The 18,207-nt window shown below is 44.3% G+C and overlaps 1 protein-coding gene across 2 annotated transcripts in view; it reads right to left on the reverse strand.

Moving 5' to 3' along the window:
- AP2A2 (adaptor related protein complex 2 subunit alpha 2) overlaps window positions 1-18,207 on the reverse strand; it is a 537,324-nt gene that overhangs the window by 36,791 nt on the left and 482,326 nt on the right. For both annotated transcript variants that reach the window (XM_078682786.1, XM_078682785.1), the window contains exon 17: window positions 8,984-9,075. In XM_078682786.1, coding sequence (XP_078538912.1) covers window positions 8,984-9,075 — 92 coding nt within the window. The remainder of the gene's footprint in view (window positions 1-8,983; window positions 9,076-18,207) is intronic.

Raw genomic sequence — 18,207 nt, forward strand, 5'->3', positions numbered from 1 at the left:
TTGCTCTGCTTAACCCCTCCTATGCTGGACATTGACGTGTGTATCTATTTTTGTGTAAACTGTGTTGCACGTTCTGAACCTATGTAAAGTGCACGGATACCTCCGGGCCTAGCCAGCACTATATAAAACTCAAAAAATAAATATACCAAAGAGAAGCACGAGGCTGAACCTCTGTCGCCTATACAGGGTAAAGCATGAGGTGACATCACACCCGACGGATGACACAGCAGTGCTGTCGCTAGAGTCCTGTATGGCATTTGACAGCATCGAGAGGCCGAACTTATTCATTGTCCTGTCCAGGATGGGGTCTGGGTCAAATTTTTGAGCCCAGGTCCATCTTCTATACTCTGACCCACTGGAGAGAGGTCGTGTCAATGGGGCGATATCTAGACCATTCGCGCTCCACAGAGGCACGCGACAAGGATGTCCACTCTCCCCGATGGTATTCGCAATGGTTATGGAACCGCTAGCGGCATGGGTGCATAGGGATCAAAGTAAGGCAGGGGTAAGACACCCATATGCCCCGGAAATTCCGTTGGGGATGCGGACGGCGCTACCACATGGCGGCGACTGGTCGCAGTTACAGAGTTGGGAGGACGCGGGGATACAGGTCTTGGGTGATCTGTATGAAGACAGGGTGTTGCTGCCCTTTCAGGCACTCTTGGACCGCTATGACCTGTCTAGAGGTGACTTCCTGTTACATACGGCGATCACGAGGGCAATACAGCTACACTGGAAAGAGGGGATGAATGAGCCAACGATGACAATGGCCTGCCAGTATACTATGATGGCAGCTGGTACGGTTAAGGCAGTTACATGCCTGTATACTAGAATGCTCAATGAGGGATTGCTGCCACTAGAAACGCTGAAGAATAAATGGGAAACCGGTATAGGGAAGGAAATCCCGGAGACAGTTTGGGCGCAGCTGCAGCGCCGGGCCTGGAAGAGCACACGTAATGCGCGCTTTCAATTAGTTCATTTTTATATTCTTCATAGGGCGTAATTGACCCCGGGTAGGATCAAGAAATACTTTGCTGTTGCTGCTGCGGCCTGCCCCAGATGTGGGACGGTGGGAGTGGAGATTGTCCATATGCTCTGGTGGTGCCCTAGTTTAAGCCTCTATTGGCGAAAGGTGGGGGACACACTTAACATGATAACAGAGCGCGAACTACAGTTTGATATGGCCGTTGGGGTCCTCCATTGGTTCCCGCATACCCCTAAAACCAAGATTACGAGCAAATTCATTGATATGGGACTGATCCTGGCGAAGCGCGAAATCACATGTTACTGAAAGGCGCAGCAGGGTCCAGCGGTCACAAAGTGGCATTCTGAATTTCTTAAATGGGCAGGAGGCGAGAGTGCATTGAGATTCCAACTAGCAAGGCGACAACAGAATGCCAAAGCTCTGGAAGGGGCGCAGGCATGGGAGGCCCTGGTGCAAACACTGCGCGACGACTATGATGCAGGGCTTGACCAAGAAGGCTAGCATCATAATCAGACTATACACCCATACCACGACAGGTACATTGCATGCTTTACTAATCGACAATCCTATGCTTCACATCCATGACGACTGTTTTGATACACGGCACCGAGGGTGGGGGGGGTTGGGGTGGAGGGGGGGATGTTGGGTTTTACCTTTGATATTCCTTTATCATTATGTGCCTTAATTGAGATCACCTTATGGGTTTATAACTGGAAGACCAAGCTTAATTTGGGACTCTTATCTAGAATTCCATTAGACGGACCCATGTATGAGGGATAGAGGGGAGGTGGGAACGGTTACGATTGATGTATGCTTTGTTACAAACTAATAAAAATTTGTTATACTTTTTTTTTTTTTGGGTGCATAGGGATCCTTTGCTGCGAGGGATAGATGTTGAGAGCTGGGAGGAACTGGGAGGAACGCATCTCCCTATATGCGGATGATATCTTGCTTTACACGCATAGGCCATCCCACACACTTATGCATATCTTTAGAACCTTCAGTAATTATTCTGGGTATCAAATAAATTAGGATAAATCATTAGTCTTTCCATTAGCGTGCGAAAATCTGAATGTTCAGCTCTGGAGCAACAAGAGGAATTTAAATATTTGGGTCACTAAGTCGGCAGAGAGTTTTCTAGAAATAAACTTGTATACTCAGCTGGAGAGATTACCCAGAGATGTGGCAAACTGGCGAAAGCTACCGGTCTCTCTCATGGGAAGGGCAGTCCTTTTCAAAATGATGGCCTTCCCACGATTGCTATATGTACTCCAGAACACCCCGCATCAGGTCCCGAACACAGTTTTTCGAACAATTGATGGAGAAATACGCACCCTGTTGTGGGCGGGGGAAGCCCCCGAATTGCACTGCGTAAGCTGTAACGGGGAGTTTATGAGGGTGGACTGGCGGTACTAGACGTCAGGAGTTACTACTTGGCGTCTCTGCTTGTAAATGTGAATGACAGGGTATTTGAGCCGTACACGAAACCAGCCTATAGGGTGGACCGTCACGTGGAGGAAACTGCCGCTCGCTTCAATAATTGCATGCGCCACATCAACTCGTGGATGCAATCCAACGGTCTTAAACTTAATGGCAGTAAGACCGAAGTATTGTTGCTGGGCGCTAAACCCATTGCTTGGTCTCCGAATTGGTGGCCTTCAGAGCTGGGTGAGTGTCCTACACCTGTCCCAAAGGCCAAAAACCTCGGGATTACCTTTGACTGCAGACTGACGTTTGATAGCCATGGTTGATGGTTTATTCTTAAAATGATAAAGAAGATTTGTGCCTTTTTTACTCCTGAGGCTCTTAAAACAGTGGTAACTGCTCTCGCCATCTCCAGATTGGATTATGGCAATGCACGTTATTTGGGGATCCAAAGTCAATTCTTAAAAAAGATACAACGACTGCAGAATGCAGCAGCCAGATTGATTTTGGATATACCTAAATATAAGTCAGTTTCTATGCAGCTGGATGTTTTGCACTGGCTACCAGTCAAGAAAAGAATAGTATTCAAAGCCTTGTGTATCACCTTCAGAGCACTCCAGGGGAAAGGCCCCTCGACAGCGCGTTTAAAATACTACGCTCTGTTTAGGAACCTCAGATCTAACCAACAAAAACTGTTGCAAATTCCGAGGTTCAAACAAGTACGATGGGGAGGCAGGAGTTTCCTGCTAAGATCTACCAAATCCTGGAATCTTCTACCATTAGTAATCAAAAACAGTGTAGATCTGAAAACATTCAGGAAAGCAGTAAAAACATGGCAATTTCAATCCAACCTCTAACGCTCACTCACATGCTAACCTCACACTAGTCTAGTCCCTAGCGCCAAGACGCCTCCGGGCAAACGCTGCGCTCTATAAATCTAAAAATCAAATCAAATCAATGGGGCCCTGGGGCTACCCTGCGGCATTGTATAGGGGAGGATGTAAGTCGTATCTCCAGGCACATATGAAGACTGATTCAGGCATGGCGGGTGGCCACAAAACTGGGGTGGGCTCCAAACTAATGGACCAATCCCCATTATGAGACTGATCAACTGGCTGAGGTGGGCTGGTTGATGGGCTTCGATAGGTGGAGCCTCATCGGGATTAACAGACTCGGGACGTCTGGCGGAATAGGACTACATTTGAGTACCTGCAGATAAAATATAAGCTGGCATATGGAGAGCGGTTCCGTTATATACAGTGGAAACACGCCCTGAGGTGCCACATGCAAGAGGGAGAGCGGCTCCGTTACTATTCCCCAATGGAGGACAGATTGCTGATGGACCCAATGGTGGGCAAGGCTATTTCTTTTACATACCGCAAGATCATAAATAACCTATCAGACCCTCTGGGCCCTTTGAGGGAGGCATGGGAGACGGACTTTGGACAACTGGAAGATGACGACTGGGCGGAAGCCATACAGAGCCGGAGGGAAATTGCTACACATGTAAGATTTAGATTGGTCCAACTTAGGATTCTGCACAGGTCGTACTTTACACGAACGCTGCAACAAAGTTTGGGCCGCTGCGACTCCGGTCAATGTGATAGAGGTTGTGGGAAGGTGGGCACCTTTTTCCACATCCTCTGGGCTGGTCCCAAGATTCAACAGTACTAGGAGGGGGTATCCCGGGTGATGGCAGTAGTGGTGGGTATGCAGGTTCCAGTTGCGGCACAATGGCACTTACTGGGTGTGACAGGGGAATTAACTTGGCCCAAGCATAGTAAACATGGCTTGCGCTGGCCTCTAGAGTTGCAAAGAGGAATATAGCAAGAGAATGGGGTGCTGCTGAGGCACCAAAGGTGGGGTCCTGGAAACGAGACCTAGACTGGTGTCAGCAAGCCAAAAACGTGGTTTATACGAGTAGAGGATGCCCAAACAAATGGGAGAAAGTCTGGACCCGGTGGGAAATGAATAGAAGTTAATAAACATTTAGCAGTGGAATTGTTAAAATTGAAGGAACTAATGCTAAAGATGATTGGCTACGAATCATGAGATTTAATTGTTTGTAATGGTACTACTCCCTAAACTAAGGATGCCCTATTTCAAAATGCCTTCTTTTTTACACATTGTTTATTGGTAATAACACTTGTTATACTATTCTGTTTACCACTTAGTCTCCCGATACAAATGGTACCTCACTTTTGTGGTTAAGCCTAATACCTGCGACAGGAAACACACATTTTTCCAGTGAAAACTGACCCTTTTTTCACAATATGCCGAGCTGTACATTTTGGACCCCAACTCTGCCGGCACCGAAGGAAACCTTGCAAACCTATACATTTATAAAAACTAGACACCCAGGGGAATCCAGGATGGGGTGTCTTGTGTGGCTCGCACTAGGTTCTGTTACCCAGAATCCCTTGCAAACCTCAAACTTTGTTAAAAAAACGACAAAAAAACACTTCTGTGATGGAAAGTTCTGAAATCTGCAGGGGTCACACACTTCCACCCACCCAGCAGTTCCCAAAATCTCCCACATATTTTCCTCACATTTCTGTGATGGAAAGTTCTGGAATCTGCAGGGAGCCACAACTTCCACCCACCCAGCATTCCCCCAAGTCTCCCGATAAAAAAGGTACCTCACTTGTGTAGGTAGGCCTAGTGCCCCGACAGGAAACTGCCTAAAACGTACTATGGAGACTTCAAAATCATCGATTACAAAAAGACCTTGCTTTGCGAAGGAGTCACCTTGGGTTTTTGATCCCGGGCTCGACGACCATCGAGGGAAACCTACCAATCCCCAGGGGAGTCAAAAGAGGTGTGACTTGTGTGGATCCCACAATGTTTTCCTACCCGGAATCCCCTGTTAACATCAAATTTAGCTGTAAAAATATCACATTTTCTCACATTTCTGTGTGGGAAAGTTGTGGCATCACTGGGCTGACACAAATATTTCAATTCCCCAGCATTCCCCCAGGTCCCCCAATAAAAATGGTAGCTCACTTGTGTGGATGGGCCAAGTACCCGTGGCAGAGAAGGGCCCAAAACATATTGTGGAGACATCAAAATTATCAATCACAAAACGACCTGGTTTTGCAAGGGGGGCACCTGCGTTTTTGGTAACGGGCTCAGCATCCATCTAGGGAAATCAACCAAACCCACACATTTCTGAAAACTAGACACCCGGTGGAGTCCAGGGAAGTGTGACTTGCGTGGGTCCCCCAACGTTTTCCTACCCAGAATCCCTTGCAAACCTCAAATTTAGCTGAATTTTTTTTATTTTCTCACATTTCTGTGTGGGAAAGTTGAAATGTTGCAGTTAGACTTTTGTTGAATTATATTAGTAGGTTCCTTGGACTAAGGATGCTCGGACTCCTGGACACCGTTGTTTGCTGTCTCTTGCAGACTCTGTGCACTAGAGAGATGATAGCTTACTTCGAATCGAGAAAAGCTCTCATCTCTACAAAGCTCTACAGTTTGAGTGCAAAGGCTTCATTCGTGATCATTCTTATTCGCTCGCTATTTAGTGTTCTGAAACCAACACTTTACTTATTTGCTTAACCAAATGCACTTTTTCACGACCTTCCGTTAATTAACTCAGATTAAAGGTTTTCCTTTGTGGAACACACTTTCTGGATGTTCTGTATTCTTTATATAATGTTGGTACCCGTGATGTTTTTGCTCATACTATAATATCAGCATTTAAACTATTTACATTTGTATGTTTAAATTTGAGATTTAAAATCCTTATTATCAAATTACTAGATCGGACTGATTTGTTAATAAAACTTTTTAAGTTTACCTCAACTCTTTCTCATTTCCTGTGGAGCTTACCAGTTTCACCATTTATGGAAATAAATGTAAATGCTAGCTCTGTGTCACCTCTTCTTGTCGGCCAACAAAGGTCCATACAACCAATGGCACGGTGGTATAACAATGACACCCGTAGATTAAGAGTAAAGAGCCCCTGCTCAATCGCTCTGTGCAACATTTATGTTACACCTCTAATAGACTGGCCCCTCTCTCATCATGGCTCAGTCAGTTTTTTGGAGGACGACACACACATTTCTCTCAGCTAACCAACCACCCAATCGGAAACTATTTGTGGAGTACTAATACTGAAACATGCTCAAAAACTGAAATTCTAGTGGTGGGTCCAATACACATCTTAAAAAACACTGATACCTTGAGCTCTCTGTCCACTTTTTGGGGGTAGTTTTCCCCATCGAAAATAAAGCATGCAGTTTAGGAGTTACATGCATGCAAGCATCAGCCTAAACTTTCAAGTAGGAACAGGCTGTCAAGTCATCTTTCCACCAAATCAAAAATTTCAAATTATGTAGAAGCTGCAGATTGATTTTCAACTTAATAAGCACAATCCTATATCTACAAACCTCAACATTCTTCACTGGCTCAAGCCAAGAACACAATCACCTTTAAAATTCTCCCTAATCACAGATGATATTTTCTAATGCCATGGGGGCTCTTTAAAGATAAAAAAAAAGTATATGCAGATACCATTACAAAATTACACGCTTGCAACACTGTGGTATAACCCCAAAACTAGGATTGATACACCTAACTTTGCTCCAGAAACATGGGACATCCAAGGGCATTTTACAATTCAAAGATCTTTTGGATGATAACAATCGTCACTTACCTTTCTCGAGTTTAGCTCATACTTATAATCGTTCTGCACTAGACTTCTACAATTTTTTTAAGTTAAAACTCAAACTATCCAAATTTAGCAAACCAAACCTTCTTTCCTTACCAGGTTGCATATTAAGTTGGCTTAGGTCTGGTAACATTGCTTCTAAAATATATATGGTGTACTATCTAGTCCTCCCCCATCCCAACAGTCTTCCCTTGCCATTAAATGGGCTAATCATTTTGACAAAGAAACAATTGGACACATCTCGGACGAAGGATGGCAGAACATTAACAAAATGGCCAAGAGGGACAAAATTGGACCATTTATTTTCCAGACGAAATTCTTTGCTATGCACCTTCTACACTGGACCCCTGCTAGGCGTCAAACTAAAGCTTCGTGAGGATGGAAAATGTTGGAACTGTGGAGACGAGATTGGTTCCCACCAACATATGTTTTTTCACTGCAGACTTTTCAAATCCTACTGGGACCAAGTCCAGTCCCAATTGTCGACAATTTTCCACTTCTCCATAGGTTTAGATTACCCTACATAATATAATAACCCAGAGCATCCAAATCTTTGATCTTGATTTAAGCTGTAATGATATGGCTCTTCTAGACCTACTCCTCTCGGTTGCTGTGATGGTTATTTTATTGGAATGGAAATCTTTCATCCACAATTCGCTTCAAACTTGGTGGGCGTAGGTCTAATTTTTAAGAAGTGCCCATAATTCACACTCTAAAATAAGGTCCTTCCCTCAGACAGCCTCTATCTAGCGCTCCTTAGACGAATTTGCTTCATTATATGGATAATGTACACATTATAGTCTATACACTTTAATCTATTTATGGGACTTAGCTCTGCACTCCCCTCCACCCCCTCCTCCCTTTCCCCTTTTGCCCTTTCATTACATTCTTTGTTTGCCTGACAAAGTCTCGTGCTACACCTTGCTACATTTCTTGCCAACTTTAGATATGTTCTCAGACTATCTCTTGTCTTATTTCAATTAGCTCTACTATAAGGAATTATTAAAGGCACACAACCCTATACCTTATTGTTTTACCAGATGTCTTTGTTTATTTTAGAGTGCCACTTAAGTCTATCTTCCTTGTTTTCGGCATTATGTTGTCCTTTGGAAAGATGATGTACTATTGCACATATTGTATTCTATGTACTGTAATACAATGAATTATTTTGTACTATGACTACTTCTTGTTTGACGCAAGGCCTATGCATCTTTGTACTATACTTTGCTTATTTAAATGCAAATAAAATTATTGAACACTAAACGTTTCTCCTTCACTTACGAGGGCATCAAAGGTGTGCCCTTTAAATACCTGGAAGAAAATACATTGTAAAATACACCCCAGCATGTAGTCTACGCTCAAATCGTAACACTCAAAACCAAACGTAAAAACAGCAGCCAATGAAGGTTATTTTATTCAAACGTGGGCAACCCTCACGTTTGGAGAAACTTGTTTAGCCATTACCAATCTCTGATCCAGTACAAGATCCACCAGTACTATCCTGCAACCAACACTATAGCATACTCCTATCCATGCTAATTTTCAGGCATTCCATCTGCCGATGCTGTGGTTTGGTATTTATCGCTCTCTCCAGTTCTCGCGTAACTCTCCTGTGGGGTGGGACTGTTTTCATTGATAGCTGCAGTGTAAGCTTCTTAGATGCCTCCAAGCCCGGAACCGATTTAGTTATGCAATCTGCGCTTTAAAAGTAAAACATCTGAGGCCTGCAATAGGCCTTACAACTATGGACAATATCAGAATTAAAACACATGTACATGTAAAGAATCTCACCTACAACCAGAGAGCACACCCGAAGAATGATTATCATAGCACTCTGTTATGCATAAATATACGTGGTCATGCAGCAAACAGAAGCATGCACAGTTCCAGAAAAGGATATTAGACCGTAGATCATCAGAACAAATGAGCGTTGGGGTGAAGTTTAGGAACTGTGTAGAAGTCTTGTTACCGTAAAATATCAGCATCCGCCCTGAGGGGAAAACAAAATCACAGGGTAACAATCGTAGGCATCAAAAGTCAGTAGTCAAATATGACACAGCAACTTCCATAGTCACAACACTTTGCATATAAAAAGATAGAGGTGAGACAATCCCTGCCAGCAAAAGCTGAAGTTCAAGCATACACACTTCCGTCACCATCTCTGTAATTCTGCCCTGTGCCTTTAAGTCTTTCAAACAGCATTTACCCATAAACTACTGAATTTCCAGTTTGTTTTACACAAGGTATGTCGCCTGTCAGGCAACACAAACTGTGGGTCAGATGGGATGAAAAGAAATGATCATTACTACACTTGTTTTAGCAGCAGTCAAAGAGGCGCAGAGGAGGATTCCTTCCGATATATCAGTCAAAAACGGTGCAAGAGCAACATGTAAAGTGTCAGTGTTTGAACAGGGAAGAGGATGTGGCCCAATTGCTAGAGCGGTCGACCTCGTAGCTGGGGTCCCGTGTTAGAGTCTCGGCAGGGATGCTCAAAATACTGTGATTCCGGGCCAATCACTTAATCTCCCCGTGCCTCACAAAGAATGAATGTGCTCATCTGTAATGGAACTGGTGCTCGAATAAAGCGCTCCAATACCTTTGGGTCGAGTTTGCGCATATATAAAAAGACTCCTACAAAAAAAATCTCCAAATGCTGGGATTTAAGATGACAAATGTTGCTGGAAAGCAGTCCTATGTGAGGGTTTGGGAAACTATGCCGCCCTGCCAATATAAATTGTTTTTGCCTAGCCATAGGCGATCCCCCCTCACCCCGTTAGAAAGACCATCATCAACCATGAAGCTTGCTGGAGGAACACCTGTTCACTGACTACCAACTTGTGCAACACACAAGTATGTGATGTGACAGTCATGCAAGAATATTCCCTCACGACCTAAACAATTTTGAAAATAAAAATGTTTATACTTTGACAATTATTTTGACACAGGGTGACAGCATTAACTTATTTCATATACATTTTTTATTATTTTTTATGTATGAAACATTTTCATCTTTTTTTACTTTCTAATTATCACAATCATTTGATAAAACATGTAGTACTTCATTAGAACAATAAAAACCATATCCGTAACATGCAGAGAAAGAAACAAAAACCTATTCAAATTTTGTCAAGAAAATCCCTAATACCAACGATCTCACACACCCTACATTCACTCCTTATTCTGCGTCTGAGGGATCGCAAGTTGTAACGCGAAGTTGTTACGCAAGGTCGACGCGTTTTGGTGGTGTAAAGCCACCTTCCTCAGGACCTTCTAGCAGAACCCTCAGATATTCACAAACGAATTATAACCACTGCATGGATGGATATCCTAGTGTATCTGGTGGGGTAGGTTATTGCTTCAATTATAGGTTCATCTCAGAGAATTTGTTGCCCTGGAGTGTTCCAAGAAAAATGGTCATACCGATCATGAAATGATTTGAAGTACGGGATTGTCCGGAGCTGGTAGCCCTTTGTAACAGGTACAGATTTCTTTTTTGTTCACTGTGGTAACCAAAAGGTACTTTGTGCACTAATGTCGGCTGGGTTCTATTCCAGTCAATTTGATTTAAATCCCGGCATTTCCTCGTACGACCCCGTAGGCTTCAAGCCTACGGGGTCGTACGAGGAAATGCCGGATGGAGCGTTACACGCCGCGCGTCAGATTAAACAAAATTAACTGCTACTGAATAAGGGATTTAAATCAAATTGACTGTGGAATTCTTGCATGTCATATTTGTGTTTCTCTCTTTCCCTGACCTGAAAAATATGTATAGAGGGGGTCCCATATTCATGTTGGCACAAGTTGGTAGTCACCTTTATGCTTGGCTGTCAACGCCTACTCGGACTTGGGTGCACGCAAGTATGCATCATCTCTATCCTTACCCAAAAAAGTTATCTGTATTCAGGAGTAGAGGAGGTATTGGGAGGTATCCGACCTGAGCTCTTTCAACTAGTCCTCTTCATAAGTGAAATCTATCCCTCCTGTTTCTCCTCTGAAATATCAAATGCCCTGGTAATTGCCCTCTCTGCCATTCCGCATCCACCTAGATCATCCTAAATGGTCCCTGAGGGAAAACGGAATGCATACCCCACAAGATGATCACATAAGAAGCACACATGTCCCTGTTTGGAAGGGCACTGTACAACTCAAAGGGTGCAACCTCACTGGATTGGACAAGTCTGGCCACCAGAGGAGGATGAACATTGGTCTTCTCAGTCAGTGCTTAGTTCAGCACAAGAAGACAGGACAATCTAATCAGGGCCAGGAATGCTGCGGAACCTCCACTTTCCTCACGGACTGAGACTCAATCAGGAGGATCTGATGAGATACCACACTAGAAACTTTCAAGATAAAGGAAGAACTTGGCTGCCTGCACAGCGAGCTGGGGTGCCACTGCCAGGAGGAAGTGACCTAGGATATGACTGCAAAAGGCCCAGCTGCCTGGGAGCAGCTCTTTGCAAAAGTCCTGAGACAGAAGGTCATCCCTGACTGCTACCCAGGAAACATACACAAGACCATCTGCATCCGAGAGAGGCGTATGTGCCATGAGCCTTCGAGAAAGATGAGACTGCTCGAACTCCCAACCCTTTCTTTACTTGTAGGGGACATGTACCAGTCTTTCCAACCGTCTCTTGAAGTTGTAAGGAAGATAGAAAACAATCAGGAGCGTGGTCCCATGCCATTACCTGGAAGCTACACAGAGTTATGGATACTTGGAATAACTTTGTGAGGCGAACTAGTTCTGGAGACATTGCGGTATAAATCATCAGTCAAGACCCTGTTGTCTAGAACAAAAGCAAACTTGCCAGCAGGCTTTCTATTGTCCCTGGACCCAAGGTGACTTTGCGACTGCACACTCTCGACAGTGACTGGTGGATTTCAAGTGACAGTCGATGATTTATGTATTGTGTACTTTTTACAAGTGCTTTTAATGGTCATTTCTTTTGTACCGAATAAAGCTTCATGAATTGAATTGAAGTGACAGGCCACTATCCATTTACCAACAACTCTGGGACACCCAAGATGAACTAACACACCAAGATGAACTGGCAACAAAGGCACTGTCCCTTCATTAGCCTAGAGGCTCAAGTAACTGCCCCACCACAGAGGGCAGCATTGACTGATAACACCTCTTCCCTAAGGGCATTAAGAGGGAGATCCTAAAGAGTTATTTTACATATCAGTCATTGCTTTAAAAAGAGGGTCCTGGGCACATACTCTTAAGATAATCGTGGTAAGGGTACAGGGAACATTCATGACAACATCCCTGAAAGAAATCACTGCAAACTGAAACCAACACTATTTTGTCTTAAATATTCTGACTAAAAACGCTTTGAAGTACTTAATAATTGAATGCCTCAGAGGACACTGGACTACACCAAATTCAAGGACTACAGTCCTCAATCAGATAACGTTGGCCATATGGTTCCATGTTATAATAAAGCATATTACCTAGCATTAAGAAGAAACTAACATGTTTGGGCTGGCTCTCCATCCCAAATGATACTAAGCACTTCTGGGTTTTATTTTCATTGGTGCCGAGGGCGTTTGTTTCGCAGTGACAAACCAAATGAATATTTTAGTAAGAGCTATCTCTGCTTCTACCACCGCAGCACTTCTTATAGTAATCCTGGTCTGCTGAACTCCACTAGCTTGAGAGAGTAAAGTGCAAAAAGGGAAGACCTGGTTAATCAGTCTGTGTATAACAGTATTGTGGACACTCAACAGTTCTAAATGAAAATAACTGTTAAAGTAAATGCTCAGTAAAATCTGACTGCCAGTGTAATCCCAACTTCACACACTTGCATTTTATTAAGTACTAGCTTACCCGTCGCGCGTTGCTGTGATCTCCGAAGAAAAGAAATTCAAGGAAACTCGTCATGATAACATTCAATTTACATTGTGTCATTTTTATTGAAACATATCCATTTTAATACGGAAAACATTTCAAAGTGTCATTTTAATTCTATTTATTTATTCGAGTGCTTGTGGATATACGATTTGTTGTTTTTCCGTCTGGTGCGTACATCAGTTTTCAAAATATTATGAGGGCCCTGGGGGGCCTATATTTAAAAAAATGTTATGCCAGAAACCTTCGCGGGAGTGTACTCAACAACTTCCCAAAGTTTCATGGCGATCGGATGAATGGTGTTTTAATTCTATTTATTTATTCGAGTGCTTGTGGATACACGATTTTTTGTTTTTTCGTCTGGTGCGTACATCAGTATTAAAAAGATTATGAGGGCCTTGGGGGGGGCGATATTTAAAAAAAATTATGCCAGAAACCTTCGCGGGAGTGTACTCAACAACTTCCCAAAGTTTCATGGCGATCGGATGAATGGTGTAGTAATGCATAAAGGACAAACAAACAGACAGACATTCGTTTTTATATATATAGTTAACCTAAATACAAATTTTGAAACAAATTATAGCACATAGCAACCACAGTAAATTCACTAAGTAACGACACTGTGATTCTAAATTCATATGTAGTACAACGTTAGCAAACCCACACACCTTACAAAAATAAAAACATAGTATGAGGGGGAAACTATTACTTAGGTGGTAACTGTAGATAGTGGTGTGTATAGAAAAAGGAGACCCAGCCAACTGCATGATCTAGCCTGCTCTGGCATCAGAGGATGAGCAGCAATGATGAAAAGTCTTTGGCCTTGCTTTTGACCTACAATGGGACCTATAAAAGAAAGGACCCAAGCTCCGTTTTTTAAAAGTTTCTGTTAATTTAAGCTCCTACTGGAATCCAAGTCAAGCCTGTCAATAAGCTTTCTTGCTGGATATGCAAGGGCCCAAACTATAAATAGTCCACGTTTTTTCGGTCTTGTCCTTGCCTAGATTCATATTGAAAGACCAAATGGTTTACCATATACAACATCAGCCAATAAGACTTACGAGCACCTGCCCTGTTAGCGCTTCTGCATGATATGATTGGGATGGCAGGCAGAACACCATATTAGCATGGGTGGATTGTTTCTTCACTGGCTGTTGCAAAAAACTGTAGATCTTGAGACACTGGAAAACTCCTTGTATTCAGAGCCACAGAGAGTGGCTGTCTAAACTCACACACATATATAGAGCACATTACAAAAGACTAACCTATAGAAGCAGGATCAACTATCAGCTGTCAAAGGATTTGAGGTCATTTTCTAGATTTGCAAAACCTAGCCTAAACGCAGAAAGGCTCCATGTACCCTTTTGTATTTTTATTCATTTTAAATGGTTATGATGTGAATATTTTGTTTATGCCTTACTATCCTGAACTGTTGCATACTAATTCTGTTGTGTCGGACTAATACCCTATTACATACTAATTCTGTCGTATCTGAATCACACCCTCTCTTATACAATAATAATGTATCTCACACCATAAGAATATCCTTTTGTTGCTCGTACATCAAGCTGTGAGGGATGAGCTTTCAAGATGTTTTTTCTTTATTTTAGTTAGCAGTGACGTGCAACATCCATGTGCCAGTACTTAATTTGTAAAAGAATAAGTGCTGGTCCCAAGGTTTTTCTCAGGAATCGGTTGAGTAAAAATAAGTAGCGGTCCCCAATAATAAGTTCCAGTGAGCAACCACCTGCTCAAATTAAGCACTGCCATGCGCACTGACATAGCTGCTTCAGAAACTGAAACTAGCAGGAACTTTTAGGCTCTGGTTAATTTTAGTGCGATTGTTGCTTGGGGGCACAGCTCAGCCCCTCAGACATCGATCACTACAGGAGAGGTATCTTTGGAAATCTCCCCTTTCCAACAGTACTTCTCATTAGTGGATCTCATTAGTGGATCGCTGCAATAGGGTGATCGTTAAACAGGGTTCCCCCCCCTCTAGACCACCAGGCAGTTTTCAAGTTGAGGGAGCCCCCCGGCAATTGCTCCCCACATGAGAGATTTAAGACAATGAGGTGAAGGCAGACTTCGAATATTGAGAATGCAAGGGCTGCTTCACTCAAAAGGATGTTTTAAAGTTGTTTCGTCTTTGAGCTTTTTATGAAGGTGCCTAATGTGCTCAATCTTCAGATAGCTACTGGTTTGGCAATAAATATTAATCCAATAATGCAATGGGTGCGAGGAAGTATGTGTAATACAACTTATTCTCTTTCTGTGAATGGTTCCTACTGGGAGACCAACTTCCACCTGGAAAAGAACAACGACAACAACACCACCACCCTTCTGGACAACCTAGCCAACCTCGGACTCAAACAACTTGTCGACACCCCCACCCACCTTGCCGGGCACACGCTCGACCCAATCTTCACCTCCAGCAAACACATCTCCTTCGATCACACCACAGCTCTCCACTGGACGGACCCACAGCTGCATTCACTTCAACTACAAAAAGACCACGACCCACAACCCCCCACAACCTATTCCCCGAAGAAATTGGAACAAAATCACCACCACCCAGCTCTCCTCATCACTTCACCTAAACCCTCCTGCCAAATCATCGGACCCAAACCAAGCAGCCACTAACCTCACACAATGGATCACCCTCAGCGCCGACGAACTAGCACCCTTGAAAAACCATCAAATCAAGCAAGGTAGCAAAAAAGCCCCCTGGTTCAACGATGACCTCAAGAAATCCAAGAAGTTCTGCCGCACCCTCGAAAAAGCCTGGAGAAAAAACCCAACCATTGACAACCTGGCCTCCTTCAAGAACGCCACCCGCAAACACCACCAACTGATCCGATCCACCAAAAAAACAGCATTCAAAGATCGACTTGACAACATCGCCCAAAACAGCAAGGAACTATTCAACATCGTAAAGGAATTTACCAACCCCACCGCCGGCACCAACGACATCACTCCCTCCCAAGACCTCTGCGACTCCTTATCCTCATTCTTCCACAACAAAATCGCCGACATACATAACAGCTTTGAAAACCAGTCCGAAGACCAGTCCACTCCACCCACCTCCGAACCAAAACAGCACTCTAACAACCTTTGCGCCTGGAACCCAATCACTACTGAAGACACCATCCGCCTAATGAACTCCATCCACTCAGGATCGCCAACCGACCCATGTCCCCACCACATTTTCAACAAAGCAGACTTCACCATCGCACCCCATCTCCGCGATGTCATCAACTGTTCTTTCGACTCCGCTATCTTCCCGGAAAACTGGAAACATGCCGAACTCAGCACCCTTCTGAAGAAACCCACAGCAGACCCCTCTGAACTTAAGAACTACCGCCCCATCTCGCTCCTCCCTTTCCCTGCCAAAGTCATTGAGAAAGCCGTCAACAGTCAGCTCGCCGCCTTCCTTGAATCCAACAAATCCCTCGACCCCTCACAATGCGGCTTCCGAGCCAAACACAGCACCGAAACCGCCCTCATCGCAGCAACAGACGACATCCGAACGCTACTGGAAAACGGAGAAACAGCTGCCCTCATACTACTTGACCTCTCCGCCGCCTTCGACACAGTCTGTAATAACACCCTTACACAACTCCTCAGCAACGTCGGAATACAAGGTAAAGCATTGGACTGGATCATCTCGTTCCTCGCCGGAAGAACCCAGAGAGTCCGCCTCCCCCTTTCAAATCAGAGGCCACCGAAGTCATCTGCGGCGTACCACAAGGATCATCACTCAGTCCTACCCTCTTCAACGTATACATGAGTCCCCTCGCATCCATCGCACGCCAACACAACCTCAACATCATCTCCTACGCAGACGACACCCAGCTGATCCTCTCCCTCACCAAAGACCCAAACACCGCCAAAACCAACTTACACGAAGGAATGAAACAGGTAGCCGAGTGGATGAAGAACAGCCGTCTAAAACTGAACTCGGACAAAACGGAAGTCCTCATCTTAGGTTCATCCCCCTCCGCCTGGGACGACTCATGGTGGCCACCGGCCCTGGGAAACGCACCCACACCTACGGATCACACACGTAACCTGGGCTTCATCGTAGACTCCTCCCTCTCGATGACCAGACAAGTCAACGCCGTCTCATCATCTTGCTTCAACATCCTACGCATGCTACGCCGGAACTACAGCCAAACTACAGAAAAAACTCCAACGCATCCAAAACGCCTCAGCCAGACTCATACTGGACATCCCCCGTCAAGCTCACATTTCCGGTCACCTGAAAGACCTCAACTGGCTCCCAGTCAACAAGAGAATAACGTTGCGTCTCCTCACCCACGCACACAAGGCCCTCTACGACCTAGGACCCGAATGCCTCCTCACGCGACTGTCCTTCTACACCCCCACCCGCCAACTACGATCGTCCAATCAAGCCCTCGCCGCAATTCCGCGCATCCATAGATCCACCATGGGAGGAAGATCCTTCTCCTACTTAGCGGCCAAAACCTGGAATTCTCTCCCCACCCACCTCCGCCTTACACAGAACCACCTCTCCTTCAGAAAGCAACTAAAAACGTGGATATTCGATAAATAAAACACCCACCCTCCCTCAAGCGCCTTGAGACCCTCTGGGTGAGTAGTGCGCTATACAAATTTCTGAAGTTGAACTTGAACTTGTTCCTCATCTAACAGTCCGTGTCAGTAAGACAGAGAGAGATAATGCTCTACTCTTGTTGGCTTGTGTCTCAGTGAGTAGATCTCTGTGGCCACAAACCCCCATTAGGGGTCTATCAGATCTAATGGTATAATTGAGAGTATTGATAAGGCAGTGAGACCGGTTAGCTCTTTAGATGTGTCTCTTGGAGCCTTTCAGGTTTGTCTATGTGTGGCAAATTTGCCTTCTCTGCATGGTCTCCCCTGGTTTTGCACCTTTTTTATGGACCATATTTTTGCTGATCTTATGACTGTGCACTTTGATAGGGTCATTCAGTGCCTTGCCCTGTTAAAAGGCTGCAAGGCCTTTGAGGCAGAAATCTAACCCAGCATTAAAGCAACCTTGATAGCTATGAAAACTTGCTTTGTCCTGCATGGAGCTTTTGGTGCCAAAACTGAAAACAATTGAAAACTCAAAAATGAAGTATGTCTAAAAACCTTTAGGTCAAATGGTAAAAACTTTAACCGGTGTGACTCGCTTGGCTTACATTACCTGCACTTCATTATGGTCTGTCTACAACTGTGCCTAGGTCCTGGTCAACTGTAACTTTACATTAGCATTTTGTTGTTTCTCGGCGCTGT

This window comes from Lissotriton helveticus, chromosome 3_1 (assembly GCF_964261635.1).
Source record: "Lissotriton helveticus chromosome 3_1, aLisHel1.1, whole genome shotgun sequence".
In the NCBI taxonomy this organism is placed as follows: Eukaryota; Metazoa; Chordata; class Amphibia; order Caudata; family Salamandridae; genus Lissotriton; species Lissotriton helveticus.